This window comes from Garra rufa, chromosome 9 (assembly GCF_049309525.1).
Source record: "Garra rufa chromosome 9, GarRuf1.0, whole genome shotgun sequence".
Lineage (NCBI taxonomy): Eukaryota > Metazoa > Chordata > Actinopteri > Cypriniformes > Cyprinidae > Garra > Garra rufa.
In genome coordinates, this window is record NC_133369.1 from 28209707 (window position 1) to 28237497 (window position 27791).

At 36.3% G+C, this 27791-nt stretch overlaps 1 protein-coding gene across 1 annotated transcript in view; it reads left to right on the forward strand.

Moving 5' to 3' along the window:
- kcnn3 (potassium intermediate/small conductance calcium-activated channel, subfamily N, member 3) overlaps positions 1–23906 on the forward strand; it is a 37046-nt gene extending 13140 nt beyond the window's left edge. The window contains exons 3-7 of the mRNA XM_073847055.1: positions 1455–1596; positions 10063–10173; positions 18039–18166; positions 19157–19226; positions 22514–23906. Coding sequence (XP_073703156.1) covers positions 1455–1596; positions 10063–10173; positions 18039–18166; positions 19157–19226; positions 22514–22858 — 796 coding nt within the window. The 3' untranslated portion in view covers positions 22859–23906. The remainder of the gene's footprint in view (positions 1–1454; positions 1597–10062; positions 10174–18038; positions 18167–19156; positions 19227–22513) is intronic.
- The last annotated feature ends 3885 nt before the right edge of the window (positions 23907–27791 follow it).

The window sequence follows — 27791 nt, forward strand, 5'->3', positions numbered from 1 at the left end:
TAATCGCATGTAAATATTTGACCTGAGAACAGTGAGAATTAAGAATTTTACATGGATTTTTAGTATACCATTGAATAATGACTGAATACATAAGCTTAAGCAACAAAATATTGCTTATTTTTGTTTAACCAAGTCCAACAGACCAGTGCAATATTGCCATTAAATGTAGCAAGAGGCACGTTCTTTAACCAGTCTTTCATTCTGAGAACTCTGCTCTTGTGTTTGCTTAATTATGCATTTAAACGTTAATGACCAAACCTATCATTATAAAAGTTGCTGCACATGGAATATAACGCGGATAACATTTAAAAAATAGTTTTTATCAGGTTACACACTGATTATTTATCACTCAAACCCCTTTCTCTACCTGTCCGTTGGTCGCGTATATCCTCCATGTTTGTAGTTTTTTAACACTTTTTATGCGTGTTTGTAGTTCTAATCGAATCCTCGTTCACGGCGCAGTGTGTTGCGGGCAATATTAGCAGTTTAAAGTGTGCATTGATCGTTAAGTAGTAGACCATCCGGGAATCTTTGGAATACTTTTTAAACATACTACGATTTGGGACATACAATACTATTTAGGACGGACGTCTTTGGCTTGTCTGAACGCTAGTTTGTGCTCCAGTATAATCGGTCCGCCTAATCTCATCCAGTGAGAAACGTTCCGCGGTGCAAAACTTAGTGCGATTAAAATGCGTTAAAAAATTTTAACGCGTTATTTTTGTGTAATTAATTAATCTAAAGTAATGCGTTAAAGTCCCGGCCCTAATATATATATATTATTTTTGTGTTTTATGCTGAATTAAAGGTATTTTCTCGAAAAGCCTGTGGGCAAACAAATAGAAACCCTAAAGTTAATTTTTATTTTATTTTATTTTTTGTGTTTCATACTGAATCAAAGATATAACAAACATTTAAGACATTTCTCAAAAAGGCTGTGGGCAAGGGGTTAGAAACGCTTAAGAAAGCCTAATTTTATTTCATAATTGTATTTTATTTAAAATGTTTAATTTATTTATTTATTATGCTATTTTATCATTTTATTTTATTTTATCGGATTTTTGTATTGAATCAAAGGTGTAACAAAAATTTAAGATGTTTCTCGGGCAAGCAGTTAGAAACCCTAAATTTAATTTTTTTTAATATTTTTGTGTTTTATGCTGAATAAAAGGTATAACAAACATTTAAGAAGTTTCTCGAAAAGCCTTTGGGCAAACAGTTAGACGTTCCTTTAGAGTGCTTTGCAGATCAGATTAAGAAATGGAAATGTATGAAAGTATTTGATGCGAAAACTTTGATGTGATATTTGTGCCTATTTCACATCCAGTTATTGCTTCTCCATACCTTCCACAGGCAGAACCTGTTCAAAGTTTCCTCCAATAATCAAATCTTTCCCAACTGAACCTCAGCTTCGTCTCTCTCTCTCTCTCTCTCTCTCTCTCTCTCTCTTTCAGGTACCATGATGCTCAGGATGTGACCAGTAATTTTTTGGGTGCAATGTGGCTCATCTCCATCACCTTCCTCTCCATTGGATATGGAGACATGGTGCCTCACACCTACTGTGGCAAGGGAGTGTGTCTGCTCACAGGAATTATGGTAAAAACACATACACAGCACAGCGGTTTCACACCCACGGCAGCAAGGGACAGTCTAAAGATATGTTTTTCTACTCGCTATCTTATTTCTAGAAACCCAAACATACACACCAACCACAGTCTCACCAGCCATGTCTGTTAGCAAACACCAGGCCACACCAGCTCGCAAACATTGAGTGTTTTCAGGATGAATCCTTTTGTGTATTCTGGGCTGGCACATTTGTTCAGGCTGTTGCGGGCTGCCATTGTTCTGCCTGATTAGCTCACAGTACAATGGCATTAGCTTAATGTAAGCCCCAGGTATTTCTTGGCATAATCTCTCTCTCAGAGACTTTACTGTATGTGCCTGTGCTTGCGGAAAGCTTGACAGGTGCAGTATAGCAACGGTTTTGATATGTTTATTTTGATGTCGAGTCTGCAGATGGTAAATATCTGTTAGTAGAGGTCACTTTCTCTCCACTCTCTGTTGTTGTGTTTGGAGTATTTGTTCTTCCTGTTCACATACTGTCAGTTTCAGTGTCTCTAAATATCCTCACAGAGACACTACAGAGAGAAAACCTGGTTAACGTGACTTGACGGATCTTTTTCTGTTTATTTTCGTTTTGGGAGTTTTTTTGAAATCTTCATCTATCCCTCTCGATTACACACAAATACACATGCACACACACACACAAAAAAGAAAAGAAAAGGAAACATCCTTTAAAACTCTGGTTTAAAATGGAAGTGAAGCAGTCAGTCAAGTTTACATTATTTAGTTAACTGATTTCCACTTCAATAAAAATATATAACAAATGCAATTTGAAAGAAAAAAGGATGTTTTGTTACAGTTTTTGGAGCAAGGATGCCACTATCTTGCAATACCACAGCGTGTGACTACACAGGATAGGTTCGCTCTGTTAGCCAGCGAAGTAATAAAGGCATTTCTGTACTTTTTGAACACATGCTTGATTTGAAATGGAGGAAGTCGAACTTGAAAGGACTGTTTAGCCCACAATAATATGCATTTGAGGGAACAGAGCAGTACTGTCGTTACGGGTGCAGGAAGTGGTGAACCTGCTGGTTTTGGGTGAAGAGTGGGCCATAAACAATACATTTTTAAGGGTGTGTTCACACTTGTCATGTTTGGTTAGATTAAAATGAACTCTGATGCAGTTGCTCTGTTAGTGTGGTTCATTTGATTAATTGTGAACTAGGGTTGTGCAATATTGACAGAAATAATATCTTGATATTTTCTGGGATTTTATCAATAATGTTAATTAGATGATATTTTGCTGAGTGTGTTATTGTGCAGATATTTTAGGGACGTGGACAGCTGACTCCTAAAGTTTTTGATATTCTTCATACTCTGTGTGCTCAGTTCACAGCAGTGATAGAAAAAAATTCCAATAAGTTGAAATTGATTTTTACCTTTTATAAGCATTTTTTACTTTTATAAAGACATTTTTTAAAAGTGTGCATCATCTTTTGAGTCAAATTCTTGCATGTAGTCAATTATAATAAAACAAATGAAATTAGTATCAACAAAATTTGCAGAAGTTGCATCTGAAGTGGCATTTAGATGTATTATACACACAGTTTAATGCAGCTTAAAAGGACATGCAAAGCTTTAAACTGCAGTTACAAATGCATAAATGGTTTTGATATTTTAAACATATCATTTAAAAATTATATTTGAAATGATTTAAAAGATACTTTAAATGTGAAATTAAAACCGCCAGTAGGTGGCAGCAAGTGAGCGATTGAACTGAATCATTTAAAGGGTTGATTCATTTAGGAACGAAACACCTTCATGTTGCTCAGAGATGCAAAACAGTGCAGTGGCTGCGTTCGGAATGATTTTTGTTGGCGAAATAGTGCAAAAACAGGCAATATTGTGTCTTCTTGTTTAAAAGCAGTGTCACATTTGTAACCATGCTGATTGTTTAAGAAAAAACAGCTCTTTTCATGCGATATTTATTAACTATATGTAATTATATAAATATATCAGTTTTCTGCCCCCATATCTTGAATTATGTGATCATTCTAAATGCATTTTAACAGACTGAATCATGCAGTGAAAGAACTCACTATAATGCGTACATGCACTAGTTTAACCTACTTCATCATGTAATGTATGTGCACACTCTGTAGGTGTGTTTGGATACTTATTAATATCCAATCATTAAAACAACAATTACGACGTTATCACAGACGATATATATCGCACACCCCTAGTGTGAACGCTGCCATCTGCACCCTGGTGCATCCAACAAGTGGAATGAGACCGTTAAAAAATTAGTCTTGGTCCGCTTTAACTCTGGAACGGTTCGAATGAAATATGACACAACATGGACCATGTACTTCTAAATGAACCAAAAACAGGAAGTAATGACAAGATGTGATGCTATGCAACATGATTTCACGAAGGGAATAAGCGGTGTATCCAAAACAAAATGAGCAGAGGGCAAACATGGAGCAACGAGGAGGTAAAGTGCATTTTATGAGCTCTTTGTGAGTTCGTAGGTGGTGAAAATAAAATCATATACACTCAACAATGAGCGCTTTAAGTCGAACGCACCCATTTTCTTGTTTGGGGTGTTCGGTAAGTTCCATCATGAAATATACGCCATTCAACTTGACCAATCAGGTTGTGAACGTATCACTATGCCTTTAGGTTCGGTATCTTTAGGTCCGCTGTCAAAACTGCCAGTGTGAGCAGTAAGTGGACCTGGACCAAATTTATTATTTTCTTTTTTGGTCTGGACCAAATGAACCAAACGAACCGAACTACAAGTGTGAACACACCCTAAGTTTATACTTGACAAAACAGCCATTCTGGTGTAATTTTGTGTGGATTTGGTCAAAAAGAGCAAATTGGAAACTCAATTTGGTACTCGTGTGCAGACAGCAAGGCAATGCATTGAAGTCTCTTTTGCTCTGTATTGCGCTTGAATGGCTTAAAACTAGTGGTGTCAAAATTAGCGTGTTAACGCAGGCAGATAATTTTTCCAGTTTAATATCGTTAAAAATATTTAACAGAGTTAACACAGGGGTGGGGCTATGGTTGGCCACCCCACTCACATCTGCTGCTTCTGTCTCTTTTTTTCTTGACAAGAAGTGTGTTTATTTAGTCGCTGGATGTCTTTATGTACACATCAAATGGGAGACTTTAAAGACGCGCACTCCAACTCCATTTCAGCACCAGGCGTTAGTCAAACGAACGCAGGAAAGGTACATGTAGGGATGGGAATCGAAAACCGGTTCTTGTTGAGAACCGGTTCCCAGTGTTTCAATTCCATCGAATCGTTTGCAAAATTTGCAAACGATTCCTTTAACGATTCCAGTGGGCACGAATGACGTCATCACGCGCATTGCGTAGCTTACGCTCAGTCAATAAGCATTGGCGCCTAAGCGGAACAAACGCTCAAAAGTCTGGTTGTATTTCACCAAAAAAGACGAAAATAGGGCAACTTGCAATACTTGCAGCGTAGATATTTCCTCAAAGGGAGGAAATACCACTAACATGCTAAAACATTTGCGCAAACAGCATGCAATAACAATAAAAGAATGTTGCGTTTTCGATCCGCTCTGGACTAACAGTTCTTAACCCAGCAGCGGCAGCAGCAGCAACAACGTTAGCATGTCCTCGGCTAATAAAGCTGCAGGACTCATTCATTCCCATTATATATTTTATATATATTAAGATTCTCAGCCCTAAGTACAAAGCCCCAAACAGAGACAGTTTAACTATGCTAATCAACAATTTGTTGTCCCTTTTCTTCCATATGAGAATCGATAAGGGAATCGATAAAGAATCGAATCGTTAAGCAGAATCGAAAATGGAATTGGAATCGTAAAAATCTTATCAATTCCCATCCCTAGGTACATGTGATGACAGAGCTTCAGTAGAACAGCAGTGATCTGAGGTGAGATGAGACAGTAAAAACTAATTTATGCAAGCTTCAATTGCATGCACAAATGTGGCGGTGCACACTGTAGCCTGTATCATTTCATATTAAAGCGTGAATGCAACCACGAGCAAGCATGTCAGATCCACGTCAAGTTCAGCAGCAGTAGCTCTTAAAGTAATAGCAGCTGAATAGCGAAATATACCCAGCTGCTGTGATGTCTATTAATCAAAGAACAAAAGAAAAAGAGGAAATCAGTAACTTTTGTAGCTTTAAGAATTAATCTATATTTAATTTAGTATTTTGTGTTTTATAACTTATATTCAGTATTCAATTTCGGTATATTTCCTACTTTTTGAAGGGCACGGGTAAATATGGGTTAATGTGAAGATTTTTGAATGATATAGTGTATAATGTTACAAAGGCTTTTTATTTCAGATAAATGCTGATATTTGGATCTTTCCATTCATCAAAGAATTCAACTTATAATAATAATAATAATAATAACAAATCAGCATATTAGAATGATTTCTGAAGGACCGTGTGACTCTGAAGACTGGAGTAATGATGCTGAAAAATAAATAAAAAATTATTTACATTTTAAAATATATCCAAATAGAATATTTTAAATAATAAAAAAATATATTTCAAAATTTTACAGTTTTTTCTGTACTTTGGATCAAATAAATGCTGGCTTGGTGAGCAGAAGAGACTTAAAAATAAAAATAAAAATCTTACTGTTCAAAAACTTTTGACTGGTAGTGCGTGTATGTGAATTAATAATAACAAAAGATTATGCCAAGCTGTGGAGTAAAGATTTCGTTTAATGAGGCATTTATTGTTCATTATTTTAGGACAGTTGCATCATCTTGACATTTTTGGCTTTATGCTCCCCGAAATGAATTTTAATTAAAAACTTGCTTATCAGATGTAGATGTATTCAAGTCGTTGTGTGTATGACATCTATTTTTTTCATGTATTTTGAATAAATAGATCTGGCCAAAAAAAAAAAAAAAAAAAAAGAAGAAATAAAAAAATAGCGATGTGTCATTGACCCAGATAACACTGACATATTCTTCCAGTCTTAATTATTTGAAAGGGCAGCTAATGTTTCAAACCGCTTGTGTTCTTTCCATCTTTAAATGTGAGCTGCTAAAAAGATGAAACGCTACAGAATAGGTATTAGCAAAGGAGAGCGAGAAAGAGTGTTGGATGTGATTTCTTTTACTGTTGAGAGTGATTGTAATGACTTTCTATAGGCAGAATTATGGGACTTGTTGCTATGACAACATCGAAGGCCAACTCTGTTAGACTGTACCACTGCCCTGCGGGAACAGGAGTGTTTGGGCAGGGTTTTAGTTTGCAAGTCTCTTGGTGCTGCTCGAGGATTTAGGGATGCAAGGAGCACCTGTCTATCCTGTAGAATGTAGGACATTATATCATCATACCATCTTTAATTTAATTGAACTCACTTCCTTTTCAAAGTTGAGTATTAGCCTTTCTCTAGCATCACATTCACAACAGTGAAGATTCAGCATTGTCAGCTCTAACACAATGTGTTTTGCTCTGAGGGCAGGTGGTTTTTTCATTTTCTCATGACGTTAATAACCTTTGGATCTGGAAAGTGGACGTCTGCGGATAAATGGATCTTTCTGGCACTCTTTTGTCAGTTTGAGAGATTAATGTTTCTCGGAATAGCTGTATACAAGTTGCCATATGGAAACACATACACATTTTGTCGATGTCCTAGAGGGGTTTTCCGTGGATGGCAGTCATGTTTTATTAAGTGGTGAATATGGGCAACAAAAGTGCTTCTTGAAAATGGGCTGTTTTGTTTTATATTTAGGTCTGGTGAAAGGGGTCTAGAGTATTTTTGGATTTACGTTTCTTTTACTGTAGTCCTACGAATGGGTTTAAAAACATTCCATTAACGTTTCGCACACAAACACTGTATATGCGCCAGATACGCAGTCATAGAAAGCGCACACACTTTCATTAGTCACTTTTTAATTCAAATTCATTTCTTATTAGTAGTTCTGCGACCTCATTAACACCTCCCCTCCTCTTCTCCTCACTTTACACTCCATCTTTTTTTCCCTGGACGACTTCTCTTTTTGTGCTAAACTGTTGTTTCTCTCTTATTGAACTGAAATTTTATTCACTCTGACTCTTCACCTCTGAATGAGTTTATTTCCTTATTTTCCCGCAACCTGCCTCAGTCTCTTTTTACTTCTGCATGCCTCTACCACTTTGGTGTAGTCGTTGGTGATATCTTCAGTTTATACCTTTGTGATGTGTAAATGGGAATGCGCCTCTCTCTCTCTGTCTGTGTGTATTTTTTGTACCTGTACTGTTCAAAGTCTAAATCAGAAATCTCAAGAATCTCATGTCAGGGTCATATTTCATACCAGTATCAAAATATATATATTTATATTTATATTACATACAATTATATTTTATAATTTGATGTATTTGTATTTCTCTTCTTAAAAGGATGGTTCACACAGAAATGAAAATTCTGTCATTAATTACTCACCTTCATGTCACTCCAAACTTGTAAGACCTTTGTTCATCTTCAGATCAAAAATTAAGATATTTTTGATGAAATCTGCAAGCGTTCTGACCCTGCAAAGACAGTGACAAAACTGACATGTTCAAGACTCAAAGGTAAGAACATTGTTAAAATAGTCTGTGTGACAGTGGTTCAACCATAATTTTATGAAGATACGAGAATATAAGAATCTTGTGCTTTATTCAACAATTTCTTCCTTCCGTCTCAGTCTTTGACGCACGTTCACCAGTGTACCATGACGCATGAGCGTGCATCAAAAGACTGACACGGAGGTGATAAAAAATTGTTGAATAGTGCACAAAAAGCATTCTTGTAGCATCTTAACATTTCGGTTGAAGCACTGATGTCACATGGACTATTTTAACAATGTCTTTACTACTTTCTGGGCCTTAAATGTGTCTGTTGCTGTCTATGCAGGGTTAGAAAGCTCTCAGATTTCATCAAAAATATCTTAATTTGTGTTCTGAAGATGAACGAAGGTCATACAGTTTTGGAACGACATGGGGGTGAGTACAGTTGTGCTGCCAAATATTTTTTTGAACCTTTAATCCTTTTTTTTTAGGATGCTTTGAATTAAAAAGAACAGAATTTATTCAAAATGAATAGAAGTATTAGTTTCTTTCAAAAAAAAGAAAGAATAAAAAGGTATTGACCCCAACCTTTTGAACAGTAGTGTATATTGTTAAAAAAAACTTTCTATTTTAAATAAATGCTGTTCTATTTAACCTTTTATTAATCAATGAATCCTGAAAAACAGGTTATAAAAAACAGATCGCAGGTAAAAAAAATAAAATAAAGTAGCACAACTGTTTTCAACATTGATAATAAATCAGCATATTAGAATGATTTCTGAAGGATTTTGTGATACTGAAGACTGGAGTAGTGATGCTGAAAATGTAGCTTTGTATCACAGGATTTCACAATATTACAGTTTTTTTCTGTATTTTTGATCAAATAAATGAGCCTTGATGAGCATAAGAAATTAAAAAAAAAACATTACAAATCTTACTGATCCCAAACTTTTGAGCAGCAGTACAGTACACAGTACAGACACATATGTGACCCTGGACCACAAAACCAGTCTTACGTGGCTGGGGTATATTTGTAGCAATAGCCAAAAATACATAGTATGGGTCAAAATTATTGATTTTTCTTTTAATCATTAGGATATTAAGTAAAGATCACGATGCATGAAGATTTTTTGTAAAATTCTTACTATAAATATATCAAAATCTAATTTTTGATTAGTAATATGCATTGTTAAGAACTTAATTTGGAGAACTTTAAAGGTGATTTTCTCAGTATTTACATTTTTTTGCACCCCCAGATTCCAGATTTTCAAATAGATGTATCTCGGCCAAATATTGTCCAATCCTAACAAACCATATACCATTATTTATTGAGCTTTCACATGGTCTATACATCTCAATTTTGTAAAATTTTACCTTATGACTGGTTTTGTGGTCCAGGGTCACATATAGCATGCAAACATAAACTTTTATTTTGAATCGATTAATTGTGACTAATCGTTTTGCAGCTCTACACTTGTACCACTAAAGTCATTCTTCAAACCATTTTTTTAATATTTCCTCTTTGGTCATGCCTTTTCTCCTGTAGGGCACCAAGTGTACAGAACTGCCACTGTTTCCCCTGCTTAAAAGAAACAAGTGCATGACGCCACAGAATGTAATACTGCAAAAAATCCTAATAGCCCTAAAATTGTCTTCATTTTCTTGAAGCAAAATAGTTTTTTATTATTACATTACATTTTCTGCATGACACATTTGTAATTTCTCTTTTTACTTAAAACCACTTCACAAACACTTTTGTCTGATTTCTAATGCTCTCCCATCTAATGAACTGAAATTCATGTTTCCATAGCCCATCCATCAAACCTCACTTATTTTTTATCAATCATGTTCCATGTGACCTCTGACAATGATACAAGCATGTAATGTTTCATGTGTCTATGTGTTCTCTCACCCTGACCTCGTCTCGTCTCTCGCAGGGAGCAGGATGCACTGCATTGGTTGTTGCTGTGGTAGCCAGAAAGCTTGAACTGACAAAGGCGGAGAAGCATGTGCACAACTTCATGATGGACACACAGCTCACCAAACGGGTAAAAACACACGGGGCACTAAATGGACAGCTTTATATTCAGAAAAGCATATACATGTACCAGTTTTCTCTCTCCTAGGTCCTTTTAAATTTTTTATGTTGTTGAAGGACTCAGAAATAGCTCCTCATATGAAATATGTAGGCAACATCATGGCCGACTTCAGTTACTAGAAGGCTGGTGATCAATAATTGCAACGCAGATTAAAAAAAATCAGTTTAGCAGTGGAGTGCTGCTTCAGATGAGCAGCTACAGGAAATGCCTTCCTCGAGTGAGTGAGGAAGAAAGAGGATAAAAAGCGAGCCTGTTTTTTAAAAGTTTATTACCTCACGCTCACTCAATTGCCTCAGTTTAACAGGCTGTCGGAGGAAGAGAGAAAGAGCGATCGATAAATGCTGTAGCGTTACCGTGGCAATCATCCTCGCTACTATGGTTACAAACCTCTACTAAACGAGAAAAAATTTGCTCGCAACTTTGACATCACAAACCTGTTGCCTTGGAGACGTGGCGGCAAAAGGTTTACCTTTAACTGGATGACAGGGTGCAGGGTGTTCCTCCGTCTCCCCGTCAGGAGGTGCTGACGGTACGCTGAAGATGGACAGGCTTCTCAGTCCAGAATTGTTTACCACAAGCTATCTTTAAATAGAAATGCTAATGTGCTCTTTTTAAAGTGTTCTAGTTTTCTAATCACGTCGGTACCGTTTTCACAAGTTTTTCATAAGTGGTGAATATATTCAATACTCTTCTGCACTTATCACACTTGTAAAAGCCGGTCTTCAAGAATGAAGATGCATTCATGAGGGTTGTAAATATTTCCTTTTATGCAATTATTGTTTTTAAAGGTTATTATGTGATATACACACAACTGAATGATCTTTTAATTTAACCAAATGATCCTAATAGGCATCTGTGGTTTTATGAAAACCATTTAACGTCCACAGAACATTTCCATTTGCATTCAAAAGATTCTTTGTGGTGGAAAAAGGTCCTTCAGATTATTAAAAACCTCTTCACACTAGGAAAAAAATGAACATGTAGCAAGTTTTAAATCATCCATAGGCAACATTCTTACATAGGGTACTATGATTTCCACAAAGCAGAAAACTTGGCTAGAATCGCAAAATCCAGTCATTAAAACGGAATTTACTGTATAACAATGTCACGGAATTTGCCAAATTTGGAATGCATAAATCAAAAGTAGGTTAGTACACTTAAATCTAAATACGATATGGACTAGTGTCTGTAAAAATGTAGCTGCAAGAATACAATTTAATTATGAATCCTGCATGTTCTGCGTGTCACTGTGTGAATGAATGGCGCAAACGCACAGTTTTGTTACCTACACACATATTGAAGCGTCTGACGTTAGCAGTGTTTTCAGCCTCTTCTGCCTCAATGTATGAGTACATGAACACATGAACATAATCTCTAGAACTGCTCTGAGAGTCGTGAAACGTGAAGGTCTTCACAGCAATCCGTCAAAATAAAAGTTTGGTTTAGCTTGAAGAAATTGTGACAGAACATACTTATGTAATGATAGTACTAATGCTAATAATATCATTATTAAAACACTATTTTTAAGTAATTTTTACTAGAATTCTTTTACCTGAAAAATGTAAATACACAAAACACGTAAGTATTTTTTGAAAAAAGCTAAATAAATAATGAAATTAATGTTTTATAAAAATCAATTAATTAGAGATGCTTTCGATTGCTTTCGAAAAATGTATGAAACCATTAAAATGGAATCTAGAGAATTAATGGGAAACAGAATTTGGAAAAAATAAAACTGATTTTGAGAAAATAAAATATAAATGTAATTTTTGTTAAACTTTTAATAAATTGCTATTAAATTGTGTATGTTTTGTGATTTTTCACTTTTCTAGAAAAATTCAAACTGAAAAAAAAAACTAATTTTCAGAAAAATTCAAACTGAAAAAAACGGAATTAGCAAAAAAGTCTAATGGAATAAAAAAAAACTGTTTCCTACTTACACTACCAGTCAAAAGTTTTTGAACATTTTGATTTTTAGTGTTTTTAAGTAAGTCTTTTTCTGCTCAAGCCTGCATTTATTTGATCCAAAGTACAGCAAAAACAGTAACATTTTGAAGTATTTTTACCATTTAAAATAACTGTTTTCTATTTAAATTTATTTGAAAATGTAATTTATTCCTGTGATTTCAAAGCTGATGTTTAGCATTATTACTCCAGTCACACAATCCTTCAGAAATCATTCTAATATTCTGATTTGCTGTTCAAAAAACATTTATTATTATTATTATTATTATTATTATTATTATTATTATTATTATGTTGAAAACAGCTGAGTAGAATTTTCTCAGGTTTCGTTGAGGAATAGAAAGTTCAGAAGAACAGCATTTATCCGAAATAGAAATCTTTTGTAACATTATAAATGTCTTTATCATCAGTTTTGATCAGTTTAAAGCATCTTTGTCGTCTTTGTTCATCAAAGAATCCTGAAAAAATGTACTCAACTGTATTAAATATTAATAATAATAAAAATGTTTCTTGAACAGCAAATCAGCATGATTTCTAAAGGATCATGTAAAATATTTCAAAATTGTACCGTTTTTGCTGTACTTCGGATCAAATAAATGCATTTTTAGTGAGCAGAAGAGACTTCTTTAAAAACATTAAAAATGTTGCTGTTCAAAACCTTTTGACTGGTAGTGTACATTACCTAATTAAACTGACAAAATCCACGATGCTTTAAATATCTATCCAGTGTCTAAACTAAGGTGTGATGAATGAAGAAATTAATACAGTCCTGGGGTTTTGTGCCAATTTTGAGAGTAGTTCAGAATATATGATCAATACTACAGTAAAATAACTCCATTAACTCTGTTGTAAAAGTGTAGTGCATATCCTGTACACTTATGTTTTTTCTTGGAAAAATGTTTTATGATTGAATCAGCAGTTGTAGATTGAGATGAACTAGTCTGGCAGCTGCTGTAATGGTAAGGATTCAGTTTACCACATAGTCAACAGTGATGGCCCAGACTTCATTACAGTTCCCTGCCCTCTGCCTCTTTCTGTCTGATGTCCACTTGCTTTGCTTTGACCTGTCTGACAGTCTCTCTCTTGGTCTCTTGTCTCATTTTGTCTTTGATTGATTGTACAGTGCCTATTAGTAATTGCCATGTAAAAAAAATATATACGCCAGTACTGTATGAAGAGGTCATTATGGTTGGTTAAGATGTTGACTCTCAAACACACATAATAATCAATCAAACCTGTTGAAGCTGTAAGTAGAGCAAATGGTTTGTTGATTAACTCATCAGAACAGTTAAATCAGTGGCTCTGAAACAGTGGACGGCAGGAAACTTTCAAGACGGCCTCAAACTGAAAATTATTTAAAATAAGACAAAACGAACATTAAAGTAGGCTACAACAAACAAAAATGGTGTTCTTTTCCATTACAATTTTGGGAAACCTTAATATACACTTCCAGTCAAAAGTTTTTGAACTGTAAGATTTTTTTTTTATGTTTTTAAAAAAGAAGTCTCTTCTGCTCACTAAGCCTGCATTTATTTGATCCAAAGTACAGGAACAACAGTAAAATATTTTACTATATAAAATTACTGTTTTCTATTTGAATATATTTTAAAATGTAGTTCATTTCTGTGATCAAAGCTAAATTTTCAGCATCATTATCTGAAATAAAATGCTTAAGGTTATACACTATATCATTCAAAAGCTTGGAGCCAGTATACTTTTTTCAGGGGGAAAGACATTATATTTATATTGTATTTTTTTTATATATATTTAGGTTTAATTTTTTTTTTTTTATAAATTTAGGTTTAAATTTATAAAAAGTGATGCTAAAGACATTTATAATGTTACAAAAGATTTCTATTTCAGATGAATGCTGTTCTTCTGAACTTTCTATTCATGAAAAAACAAATTCTCAGCTTCTACTCAATGTTTTTTAAAGGATCACATGACTGAAGTAATGAGTCTAAAAATTCAGCTTTGAAATCACAGGAATAAATTAAAGTTTTAAATATATTCAAAAAGAAAACATTTTAAATATCAATATAATAAAATGTCAAAATGTTACTGTTTTTGCTGTACTTTGGATCAAATAAGTACAGGCTGGGTAAGCAGAAGAGATTTCTTTAAAAAACATAAAAAATCTTAACGTTCGAAAACTTTTGACTAGTAGTCTATATGGTAAACTAATATTAAAAATGTAATTTCAAGAACTGGAATAAGAATCCATCTGCAATTTTATAATGAATATACATTTTTCTAGTTATGTCAAGCTCTAAAGGAAAATATTTCATAAAAAGCCTTATCCTTGAGCTTTTAATATTAAATCACAAATATCTGGAAAAGTAATGGGGCCTTTGGATATTGTTGTAGACAATTGGAGCCAAAAAAATTTGAACTGCTTGATTAAATGATGGTTAAATGTTTTCAAATGAATGATGATTTTTTTTTTTTTTTTTTATAGTGATTAGTACTTTTTTACCACTGGTGAGAATGGTACCAAAATTACTATCAACTCTGAATGAACTATAATGACTATTCAATGTCATTTAGATTCCAGACTCCAGACAACTCCACTTGTAGACTGCTATGAGCATCCCTGCCTAAATTATATCTGGTATCATCATTCTCCCTCTCTCTAACTTGCCCTATCTCTGGCTCGTCTCATAAATGAGACCTGCATTGAGGTTGGGCCAGAGCTCCTACTCTTGTATTATTAAATACACTGACCACTGTTAATTAATCAGAGCTGCACGGTGCTAAATCCAGACACAGTGCTTAAAAAAAGTCTGGTGCTGCCCTATGGGTGGAGGAATACTGTCAAATCAGGAGCTTATTAAAAGCGGGAAGCTTCTATCGTCCCTCCGTTGCCCACCGAGGATGTAATTGTTCTTTTCTCCGAAGCGGCGGCGTCCCCTTTGAAGTCTCCTCATTCATTTTTCTTCAGCATTTTTTCTCATTCAATTTTGTCCTTTATTTGCTTTCCCTTTCTCTTTTCTGCTGCCATATGTGAGATTTAGAGAGCATTCGTGACTTCAGGACACCACAAACGAATCTTTCGATGCACAAGGTCAAGATATTGTAATATTTAAACCTTAAAACGTTCTGTTGTGCCCCTTTCATTACAAAAACCCACATCTTATTCACTAACCATCTGCAATCCTGTTTAACCAGATGGTAGATGCACTAGCATAGCGCTACGCTGTATTTAAACAGGTTCATGTAGGGAATCAAGTGCTAAAAAATGCAGACTGAGTGTGCAAATAAATGCTGAGTGAATTTACCTTTACACGTCCTGATATAACCGAACAGGAAATGAGATTAAAGCCATCTGTCACATCACACTCAACTTATTTAGATTATATCACTTTTTGTCGGTTGGTCACATCCAAAGTGTGTCATAAAACTCTAGATGGCACAGTCCGATAGGTCCAATTCAGTCTGAAACAATGACATCATCATGTGGCGCAGCTGTTTCTTTTTGTATTAACAACCAATAGGCTTGCTGCTCAGCATTCAGATACTTGGTTAGTGCTTGATGTAGCAGTTGCAGCATGCTTCAGGAACCCTCCACCATCCGCAGCTCCACCTGTATAGATCTGCTGGTTAAGAGGGCTAAGACCAAACACATTAAGATTGTCATATTTATACCCCTTCTTTTTTCCCATTTTGTTATGTTGCTGCCTTATGTTAAACTGCTTTAAATTACTTTTGTCCCCATCAATCCACACGCCATACCCATAATGACAAAGCAAAAAAACTGGTTTTTAATTATTCCATTGTAAAAGTATTCATACCCTTATCTGGGACAGTTGAACTTTAGCTCAGGAGCATTGTAGATGATGTTTGTAGGTGTTACTACGCTTCTAGTAAAGTTAACCTGTGGCAAATTCAATTGAATGGGTATGATTTGGAAAGGCACACATGTCTTAATAAAAGATCTAACAGCTGAAAATGCATATCAGAGCAGAGATCAGAGATTGCATCAAGCCACACATCTGAGGAAGAGTTAAGAAAAAATTCTTCTGCATTGAAGGTTCACAGAAGCATGTAGTCTCCATTACCCTTAATGGAAGAATTATGAAACAACCACAACTCTTTCTAGAGCTGGCTTCCTGGCCAAACTGAGCAACTGATGGACCAGGGCCTTGGCTAGAGTGGTAACCAAGAACCTGATGGTCACTCTAGTTGAGCTCCATGATCATATGTGGAGATAGGAGAAACTTACAGAAGCGCAAACATTACTGCAACACTCCACCTATCTGGGCTTTATCCCAGATAGCACACGTACGTCTGCAAGATGTCTGTTAAAGATCTCTTGATCTGGAAAGCTTCTGCTGTGTACAAATGTCTGGCGGACGTCTGTAAGATGTCAATTTTACATACATTTTAAATCATAAACATCTTAAAGACATCTAATAGATGTCTATTTGACATCTGAAAGGAAACATCCAATAGATTTTGCAGATGAGCAAACTATGTCTTGCAGATGTAAATGTAGACGTCAAATAGACGTCTCTGAGATGTACGTCTGCTATCAGGGATGGTGGTGTGGCGAGACTCAATCCTCTCCTCAGTGAAGACCAGGAAAACACACTTGGAATTAGCAAAAAAAATCATCTAAAGGATCCTCAGACTGTGAGAAGCAAGATTCTCTGGTCTGATGAACCTCAATTCCAAGCATCATGTTTGAAGGAAACCAGGCACTGCTTATCCCTTGCAGAATACCATCTTAAAAGTGAAGTGTGCTGGTAGCAGCCTCATGCTGTGGGGCTGTTTTTCAGTGGCAGGGACTGAGGGACTCGTCAGAGTAGAAGAAAAGCTCAATGCACCAATATATTGATATAACCTTATTGAAAACCCAGTCCAGAGCATTCAGAACCTCAGACTGGGCAGAAGGTTCACCTTTCAACACGACAATGACCCTAAGCACACAGCAAGATGGGCTTATAGACGACTCTGTGAAAGTCCTTGAGTGCCCCAGCCACAATGTGGGCTTGAACCCAATCAAACATTTCATCCAAGCTGACAGAGCTTGAAAGGGTTAAGAGGTGAGGCGCAGAATGGCAGATAATTGCCAAATGTTGATGTGCAAATCTTGTTGCATCATACCCAAAAAGACTTAAGCCTGTGAAGGTGCTTCAGCCAGGTACTGAGGTAATGGTATGAATACTTATGCAATGTACTTATTTTTTTATTTGTAATAAATTTATGAAGATATGACAATTCTGTTTTTGCTTTGTCATTATGGTACATACCTGTAGAGTGTAGATTGATGTGGAAAAAAAATTATTTAATACTGTTTAACAAAAGGCAGCAACATGACAAAACGTGAAAAATAAAGGGGTTATTAATACTTTTGCAAGGCACTGTACATGACCATTCCAAACTCTCTGAGAGTTGTAATGATAGAACTATGATTTAACTTTATTAAAATATCAAATATTTTAATAAATTCTAGGCTCAAACTGGATCCAAAAATTCCACCGCTCCATTAGAAATGAATGACTTCCGGTTTGTTGTTTGTTAGAATGGAAGAAACAGCTTTTGCTTTTGTCCTTCAAAACTTTACACAAAGATATAGACATATCTTGTAGCAGATTTAGAGTTGACCCTCTTTTATTGGACATTGCTGGTCTGGGGCCAGAGTAATGAATTGACCGGACGACAGAATTATGGGCTACAAAATGTGTTGTCAGATCACTCTGGAATATCTCCCAAGAGGACCTTTAATTTGGCAGAAGTTTGGGGTTGAGTGCGTGTATTGGCGAAGTAGAACTTATACTTGTGATTACTTTCTCCTAAGGTGCTTTTCCTGTTGCTAATATTGTTGTTATGGTGACATGTTCCCTCAGATAAAGAACGCAGCGGCGAATGTTCTACGAGAGACTTGGCTGATATACAAGCACACCAAACTGATGAAGAAAATTGACCATTCCCGCGTACGCAAGCATCAGAGGAAGTTCCTCCAAGCCATTCACCAGTGAGAAAAACAACCTCCCATCACAGACACACAGCTTTACACAACAAATTCACTCAAAGTCTCATCTACGCACTTTATATTCTCACATTGATCACACAACAAAAGTGCTAAGTGAGCTAAGCGATGTAAGCTAAAACCACACAAAAAGCCTTTAAAGTGCTTCGCAATTGGGCTGAGTGGTAGTTGGCATGTCTGACCTCCCCACAAGGTATCTGAGAGAAAACGTGACAAATATCTTCACAAACTGAAGGTATCTGAAAGGAATAGTTTACCCAAAAAGGAAAATTCTGTCATTAATTACTCGTTCGAAAACCTCTAAGACCTTCGTTCATCTTCAGAACACAAATTAAGATATAGACATAGACATAGCTCTCGGATTTCATCAAAAATACCTTAATTTGTGTTCTGAAGATGAACAAAGGTCTTACAGGTTTCAAACGACATGAGGGTGAGTAATTAATGACAAAAAATTAATTTTAACAAAATGACATTTGAAAGCTGAGACATTTCAATTTGAAAGACCTCTGACTTCAGATCGTCTTTATGCTACTGAACATGTTCCCTATTTGTAACTGATTGTTTGGCCGAACTGTGACTGCTGTATCAGCTTCTTTAACTGTTAGCGTAAGATGCTAATGCTATCCTCTGTGTGGGTGCACACATGCTCATCATTTTAAAGAAGTCTAATCCTCCTGTCACTGTTTTGTCGTGGCCCTGTCCGCCAATTTTAAGGGCTGCTTTCAAACCGAAGTCCCACACTTCTGGAATCCTTTTAAGTCTGATGCTTTTAGGATTTACGCCGTAATTGCATATTCATCTTGGGGGATTCTCATCAACAACAAACAAATAAAGAAAACAAGATGATTAAGTTAATTAGCTATTTGAGGTTTACAATTGAGGGCTGCTGGTGCTAGAGAGATTAGAAGAAGGTCTAATGGAGTGTGTGTGTGTGTGTGTGTGTGTGTGTGTGTGTGTGTCCCTTTTTTGTAGATTGCGAAGTGTTAAAATGGAGCAGAGAAAGCTCAGCGATCAAGCCAATACTCTGGTGGACTTATCAAAGGTATGACTACTGTACATGCACACACATCAACACAAATCACAGACATGGTCGCACATCAGAGCCCACGCATATGCACGTTACATCTGTTAGGAAACAGTAGACACCCACACACACTTTCAATGACATTGTGTTCCCTTTCCTGCAATTTTACCATGCCCACATACACACGCTTTATAACGCCCAAGGCTGCAAGCATAATGCCTGGTGACACACACACACACACACACACACACACACACACACACACACACACACACACACACATACCTTTGCTTTCCCAAATATATCTCAGCATTCAACTGTTTCCATGCTGACCCGTTTGTTTCTGTGGCTTTGTGTCTCCTAGCAACCTGAACAAGTGTTAAAGCAGGGATGACAGTGGGAGCGAGGAGACGGGGAGAGGGAGAGGGTGGGAGGGGAGAGAGACAGGAAGCTGAAGAATGACAGAAAATGTGTGCAATTCAAGATATTTTTTTCGTGATGGCTGTGTGTGTTCAGGCAATTTTTCTGAATGTATCTAGTGTTTTTAGTTCTTATATGTGCCGTTTTGTGAAAGAGTGAGTTGTGTCTTTCTAGACTGTGCACGATTTTCTTTTTAGATTTTCGAAGATGCATCACAGTGTCGTGAGTTTTTTCATATTGTGCTTTTTTTATGAGAATCTGTTCATTTGGGTTGCTCAAGGTACATTTTATTGCATGCTCTCTCTGCCTACTTTTGAAGCATTTTTTCTATTTAACAAAACTTTACAGCAAAAATCTGCTTTTTTCTTATTTTAAACATAAACCTCACTACATTTTACTAGGCTCATGCTTAAAGCCATTTAATGCTTTATTCAACTTAATTCAATATACACTGCTGCTCAAAAGTTTAGCATCAGTAAGATTTTTATTGGTTTAATGGCTGCATTTATTTGATTAAAAAAAAAATTATTATACTAAATTTTCAGCATCATTACTCAAGTCGTCAGTGTCACATGATCCTTCAGAAATCATTCTAATATGCTGATTTATTATCAATGTTGAAAACAGTGCTGCTTAATATTTTTTTTTGCAACCTTTGATACTTTTTATTCAGGATACTTTGATCAATGAAAGGTTAAAAAGAACACCATTTATTTAAAATAGAAAGGTTTTCTAACAATATACACTACTGTTGTGAAGTTTGTGGTCAGTACATTTTTATTCATTCTTTTTTTTGAAAGGAATTAATATTTTGTGAATATATAGTGATAGCATTTACATTGTTAGAAAATATTTATATTTTGAATAAATGCTGTTCTTTTTAACTTGTTATTCATCAAAGAATCCTAAAAAAAGAATCACAGGTTCCAAAATATATTTGGCAGCACAACTGTTTCCAACACTGATCATAAAAAAATAATAGTAAATTAGCATATCAGAAGGATTTCTGAAGGATCATGTGACACTTTACACTGGAGTAACAGCTGATGAAAATTCAGCTTTGCATCACAGGAATAAATTATATTTTGAAGTATATTAAAATAAAAACCATTCTTGTATATTGTATTAACATTTTGCTGTTTTTTCTGTATTTTTGATCAAATAAATGCAGTCTTGTTGAGCATAAGAGACTTCCTTTAAAAAACATTACAGGTCTTTCTGATCCTAAACTTTTGAGCGACAGTGTATGTTTTTGGAAAGCAAGTAATTTTTTCTCAAGTAACTTTATTTTGAATTTGAACTTTTTTTTAGACATTTTTACTGTAAAAACTATCCAAAATAGCCATTAAGACTAAGATACTAGACCACTGCAAGTTCTTTCACCTGTTCTTCTTACCCAGAGGAACCCAGATACTGCCCTTTTAAAGGGAAAGTTCAGCCAAAAATAAAAAATTCTGTCATTAATTACTCAGCCTCATGTCGTTCCAAACCTGTAAGACCTTCGTTCATCTTTGGAACACAAATTGAGATATTTTTGATTAAATCCAAAATCATTATGACCCTGCATGGACAGCAACGCAACTACCACGTTCAAGGCCTGACAGTTGTCGAAGAATGACACAGAGGAGAAGAAATGGTTGAATAAAGTTATTATTTTTGTTTTCTTTGCACACAAAAAGTATTCTAGCAGCTTCATAAAAATAAGGTTGAACCACTGATGTCACATTATCGATTTTAATGATGTCCTTACTAGCTTTCTGGGTCTTGAACGTGTCAGTTGCATTGCTGTCTATTGAGGGTGAGAGAGCTCTTGGATTTAATCAAAATATCTTAATTTGTGTTCCAAAGATGATCGAAGGTCTTACAAGTTTGGAATGACATGTGGGTGAGTAATTAAAGGAGTAGTTCGCTTTCAGAACAAAAATTTACAGATGATGTACTCACTCCCTTGTCATCCAAGATGTTCAGGTCTTTCTTTCTTCAGTTGTAAGGAAATTATGTTTTTGGAGTACATTATCTGTAAATTTTTGTTCTGAAAGCGAACTATTCCTTTAATGACAGCCTTTTCATTTTCGGGCGAACTATCCCTTTAAAACGTAAAGTTGTATTAAAGTATGCAACTTTGTTTCTCTTCCTGTGGATAAACAGAAAAAGAGACACAAATGAGACTGATGAGTATTAGTATAGAGCTGTATAGTAATGTATAGTTTAGATGATTTCACGCTTGGAGCACAGTTGAAAAACTCAAATGGGGAAACGGAGATTACTGTCTTTTTCTCATAAGAGAAATTAGGCTCACGCAGGAGTCTCCATTTAATCCATTTAATTTTATTTGCCTGTCTAGCCAAAGCAACTGAGATATTAAAGTCAAGATGAGATCAAAAATTGACCCCATTTACTTAATGCACATTCCTGGTCCCATTGCGAACGCATCAATGCATGTAAAAAAATAAAAATAAAAACGTTGTCATCATAATCTTTCAAAAAGTAGGCTAATAATAGACCCTACCTCTGCTTTTCTTTTCTATTAATGTCACTATTGAATAATAACTCCATTATGGTAGATGACACTCACTGTTCGCAATCCAATTAATTCCCAATGGATAAGTCGCATCCAATTCTTCTTATTAGTGCAAATCCTGTTTTCTTCAGAAACATATCACATTAAAAAGCAAATGGGTTGTGAACACCATGTTGACTTTAAAGAGATCTCATTTGAGATTTTTATTTCCTCCGGGTATTTATTGCTCCATTTATTATCTCTGCTCTTTCTATTTAATCTTTCTTCTGTTCTCGTACAGTATTTGTACTCTTTCTTTGAATCCCTCACTGTACCTCACCACAGTATTTCTGTTTAACTACGCTCTCGTTCTTTCTCCACATAGATGCAGAGCGTCATGTATGAGCTGATGTCTGAGCTGAATGACCGCAGTGAGGATCTGGAGAGGCAGATGTTAAGTCTGGAGCAGCGGGTGGAGCAGCTGACGGCCGGCTTTAACGCTCTGCCCGCTCATTTGTCGGCCACGCTCAGTGCCCAGCATGCCGCGCTCGTTCAACTGCTGCGTGAGCGTGATGCCAAGGTCTTGAGCCCCACTGTGCCCTCTGCGCTCTCACCCACCGCTGCCAGCCTGCCTCTAGCCAACCCCCCCTCCGGCTCCGGCTCCGGCTCCGTCCCCGTCCCGACTCAGCCCACCGAGGACAGTCCCAACACCAGCAGCTCCAGCTGCTGAGAGTGCTGGTGCGGGAAGTTCCCTCCAAGGCGGAGAGAAAGATGATTAGTCGAAACGAAGAGTTGACATACCCATACACACGCATTCACATACGATGCACTGTAACTACGAGCATTACGCAGCTTAACGCCACAGATTATACAGTATCATGATGAAGGAGACGCTGACATTTGCACAAAAAACCCTATGACGAAACTGCCATATTCCATGTAGTCCACAAGACGGACGTACTTTACTGTTACCATGAATGTATACATTTTTATTAGACACTGACTCAGACATGTTAACATGCATGGACGCTCACTCACTCACACACTTACACTCACACATAGACTTTTTCTGATTCCGTCTTTGCTACCAAAGTGCTCTGTCTATAGTTGACTGAAATGGACCGAGGTGTGTGTTGCGAAACAAGGAACTGGGGTGGTTGGGATTAGAGAGAGTATAAATACTCAACAGCTGAGAATGTTATGAAATCTGGACAGCACTTTTTACAGTCTGCGAGAGACTAACAGCCATTTGAGCGAGGCATTATTTGGAAGAGCGGCGCTGAAGCTAGTCGCTACACTCTAAAAACCACCCCATCAAGGTGGAACAGCTGCTCACACGGAAATAACTGTAGAATGAGTGATTACAGTCATTTTCTTAGTGGAATTGCTTCTATTATAATGGTGTTGGAATAAGAGACTATTTTACTTCTGACCCCGTTTGAATGGAGAGACCATTTTGAAAACTGACTAATATTGACATCCTGTGGCCGGAATACTGAATTACATCCGCTTGGAATATTGTACAGTATGCTATTACTGAAACTTAGCTTTGTATCGCTCAGTTTTTTACCATTAATAATTACTAACGCAGTTATAGCTCATATTTATTATAATTATACGATAGGATTCTTCTCATTCGTCATGGAAATTATGATTGCTGTATAAATAACGATTTTATTAATATTAATTATAGATGAGGGAGGTGCCGTTTGAGGTTGAAATTATTTTGTAATTTTATTTTACCAGAGAGAATTAATAAAGTATATATCTATACATGACTGTGTCTGTGTGTGAGTATCATTGTGTGACTGACAAGACCAAATGTGTCTTTGCTTCTGTGCAAATGCTGCAGCATCAGTGCAGCCTTAAAGGGAACCCTGGGTATTAAAGGGAACATAACATAACTTAACATAAATGATGTCTCTTACTGAAATATGTAGTATAGAACCCCTGAAAGATTTATGTTATATATAAAAAAAAAAATGACTTTGTTTTATACATATTTTGAAATAGGGGGCACCATTATTTTGTTTACATAAAAAAATATTGATACGATGACCACAGCTACTGAAAGAGCTTACAGGTGGAGATTGATATAGGCGTAGGCTTAAAGGCACAAGTTTTTTCCACATATAAAAACCAAAAAACAAAGATGTAGTTTGATTAAATTTGCTTATTTCTCTGGATTGAAACATTCTTGGAAACATTTGGGATAATGTAAGTACACACGTCTGCAAAATATTTAACACTGTTCTAGCGGGTTTTTTTTTTTTTTTTTGATATTTTAATAAAAAATCTTACATATTGTGTACATATGTACATATTGTGGCTTTAAACCAAATGCTGTACAACGATTTTTCCGCACAAGGAGTCTAAACGCCCCGGATATCGAGTGAAATCTGCACTGAGAAACTCCTTCAGTGGCTGCGGCGTCATGACAAGCATCAACATGCTTACAGCCTGCCAGAATGGCATCTAGCGTTTCTTATCTCTGCCGTTTGTAAGCTCTTTCAGTAGCTGTGGCCTACTAAAAGCCTCAAAGGCATCAGGGCTAAAGTGGAGAGAACACAGATGTGGGTCTTTAGGAAGTTTTATTCGTCCACAGGCATATTCCCATTCTTTTCTCTTCTTATCGCAAGGAAGCCAGTTAAACTAACATCACTAATCTTGTTTCCCTTCAACTCAAAATTACAACCAAAAGCCACACAATGTTGCATAAAAGTAGTGTTGCAGTAAAAATAGCAACCATTTGACATCATTAAAATAATGGCGGCCCCATTGTCCAAAATATGTATAAAACAATGCATTTTTTAAATTATGTAAATCTTTTATGGGTTTTCTATTATATATTTCAGTAAGAGACATCATTTATGTTACATTAAGCCATACAAGACTTAATACCCAGGGTTCCCTTTAAAACTTGTTGGGTCTAATGTAACAAATTATGTATTTTATTGATATAGTACAAAACTCATGAAAAATGTACATTAATTTAAAAATCCACATCGTTTTATACATATTTCATAGTATTCCGAATTGTGTTGCTGTAAAAATAGCATCAGGTAGCGCCAGTAGCTCACCGAGTGCAACTATTTCACATCATCGAAATAATGGTGTAGTCTAAAATATGTATAAAACAAATATGTGGATTTTTTAAATTGCATAAATCTTTCATGGGTTTTCTACTACATTTTAGTAAGACACACCATTTACGTTATATTAAGCCGTACAAGTCTTAAAACCTGGGGTTCCCTCTTAAACAGTTACACTGTAGAGTATAGTTTATAGGTAATATTGAATTAGATTTTTAGATTTCTATATTCAGAATACAGGCTTAACCCCATGAAGGAAGTCAAAGTTTGGGGTTTTGTAAAAAATAAATAAATAAGAAAATAAGATATCCACCGTATTCCTCAAAGCGGAAGTAAGTAATTAAGTAAGTTATTTATTATTATTATACGGCTCTTTGGAATGCTTGATTCTGATTGGTCAGTTGAGACATTTGCAGGTTCGTTCTTTTCAAATAATCACCGCTCCAAAGTAATAACGCATAGCCGGTACTACTTGTATGTTTAAAATCCCTCCGTGCCAACAAAGATTACCGTTTGGCGCCATCTTGTGACAAACACTGGACAACCACAATTAACAATGGAAAATTTCAAGTACTCCTCGCTGCAGACTGTAGCGCGGTGACGTCAGGTACCTACGTCAGGTATGTGTTTACCGCGCATGCGCAAAGTGACGTATGGTATGCCTGTGTAATTTGCATTGCGTGGTGACGTTAGGCGTTTTCGCGTCGTTTGTGACGTAACGCGTCATTAAAACGCATGCGCATACTTAACATAATACTCTTATAAAATGTAAAAGTATTAAAAAAAGCTAAGGGGAGAAAAAAGAAGAAGGGGAAAAAACAGTAATATGTAGTACAGCACAAATCCATGATTTTAACCATGTCTAAGGTAAAATTATATGGAATTACAGAGTTTATTCTGTAATATTTGTGTAGTATTATATACAAGGTATTAACATTGTTGCACTTTATTTCACTGTGTATATTGTAACATTACTCTGCACCTTATATGTTTCTTATTTTAACCTTTCCTCTGTCATGATTCTTGTTTATTTAGTATAATTATGGACATTTTTCTGTTGCTTTGGCAATTCTGCCTGTGGAATATTTAAGCCAATAAAGTAGTATTAAGTTAAATAGACTACATACAGTATATTTTCAGTGTCTACATCCCATTTTATGCATGGTGCCTTCAAAAAACCAAACTGATAACAGTGATCTTTTATTGCAAACAACAAAACAAAATATAATTGTATATACTCTGACGAGTCGGCTGCCTCCCCCCTAAATATCATCACCACCCCGTCCCTTATTCGCCGCCCTTCTCCAGGCTCCCAACGGGAGTGGGTGTGTATGGGAGAGGAGAGTCGCGAAAACATCCCGGGCTGGCGGTGTGTGATGAGGAGCACGTGAACTGAATGAAGCCTCATCACCGCCGCTGCGGATCCGGATGAGGACCGCACCCGTGACGGCTGACGGGCCAGGATGCCGGGCCGTTTCATCCCCCAGAAGACCTGAGCAGGCGCCTTCACGACGAGGACACCAGATTCCCCGTTTATTTGGACACATTTACCCCCTTGGAAACTTGTTTTCTTTTACTTTCTGTTTAATAAAAGCCTCTCCGAGGCCTGACGCCACACCCACTGTGTCTATCGTTTGCTCCTCCCGCCACAATACATATATATTTTTATATATAATAATTAAAACTATAAACATGACACATGAGGACAAGAGAAAACAACAACAAAAACAGTTTAAAAAAAGTTAATGAACATGCACATGCGCACATTGCGCAGTAACGCCAGTAAGAATAGCGCGCATGCGTGTTATATACATACCATACGTAAACACATACGTGACGTAGGTACCTGACGTCACCGCGCTACAGTCTGCAGCGAGGGGTGTCTCGAAAATTTCGACATTAATCTATTTAAATTGTCTTACTAACTTACATAGTTTGAAGGTTAGTCACGTGGTACTATATCGTTTGGCGGAAGGATAAAAATGTTAATTTAAAACAAATATGCCAATAAAAGGTTTCAAATTCATATTCATGTCCAGTTTTTTTCCTTATGTGGCAAGTAGCCGTGTAGTAAGCGGGATAATGTACAGGCAGCCTGTAGTTATCGCGAAATAAGCCCCTTCAGTGTGATACAAGACCCTCCGCTTCGCTTCAGGTCCTGATCACACTGTCGGGGCTTATTTCTGCGATAACTACCGGCTGCCTGTACATTATCCCTTACTTATTATTATTATTATATTATTAATTTGATTGCAACGTTATTTTTGTCCTAAAGTCTATTTCTCACCGTGTAACCTTACCACTTGCATAAAACACCGCATCCGTAGAGGCTGCCGTTGTTGTTTCGCGGGCTATGTGACGTCAGTTCGTAATAAAGTTCGGAAGTCACGGGTTTGTTTGACTGCTGTTCCAGTGCACTTTCACTGGTAGAAGGTTGGAAAACACGGGTAACGGGTTGCCTGGAGCGCGGCATTATTATATATTTAAATATTACAAACGTATCAATTTGTTCATTGTTTTTAGGTGTTTAGACGTTGGCATTTGTTTGCAACCTCCACAGGGTGCGCCACA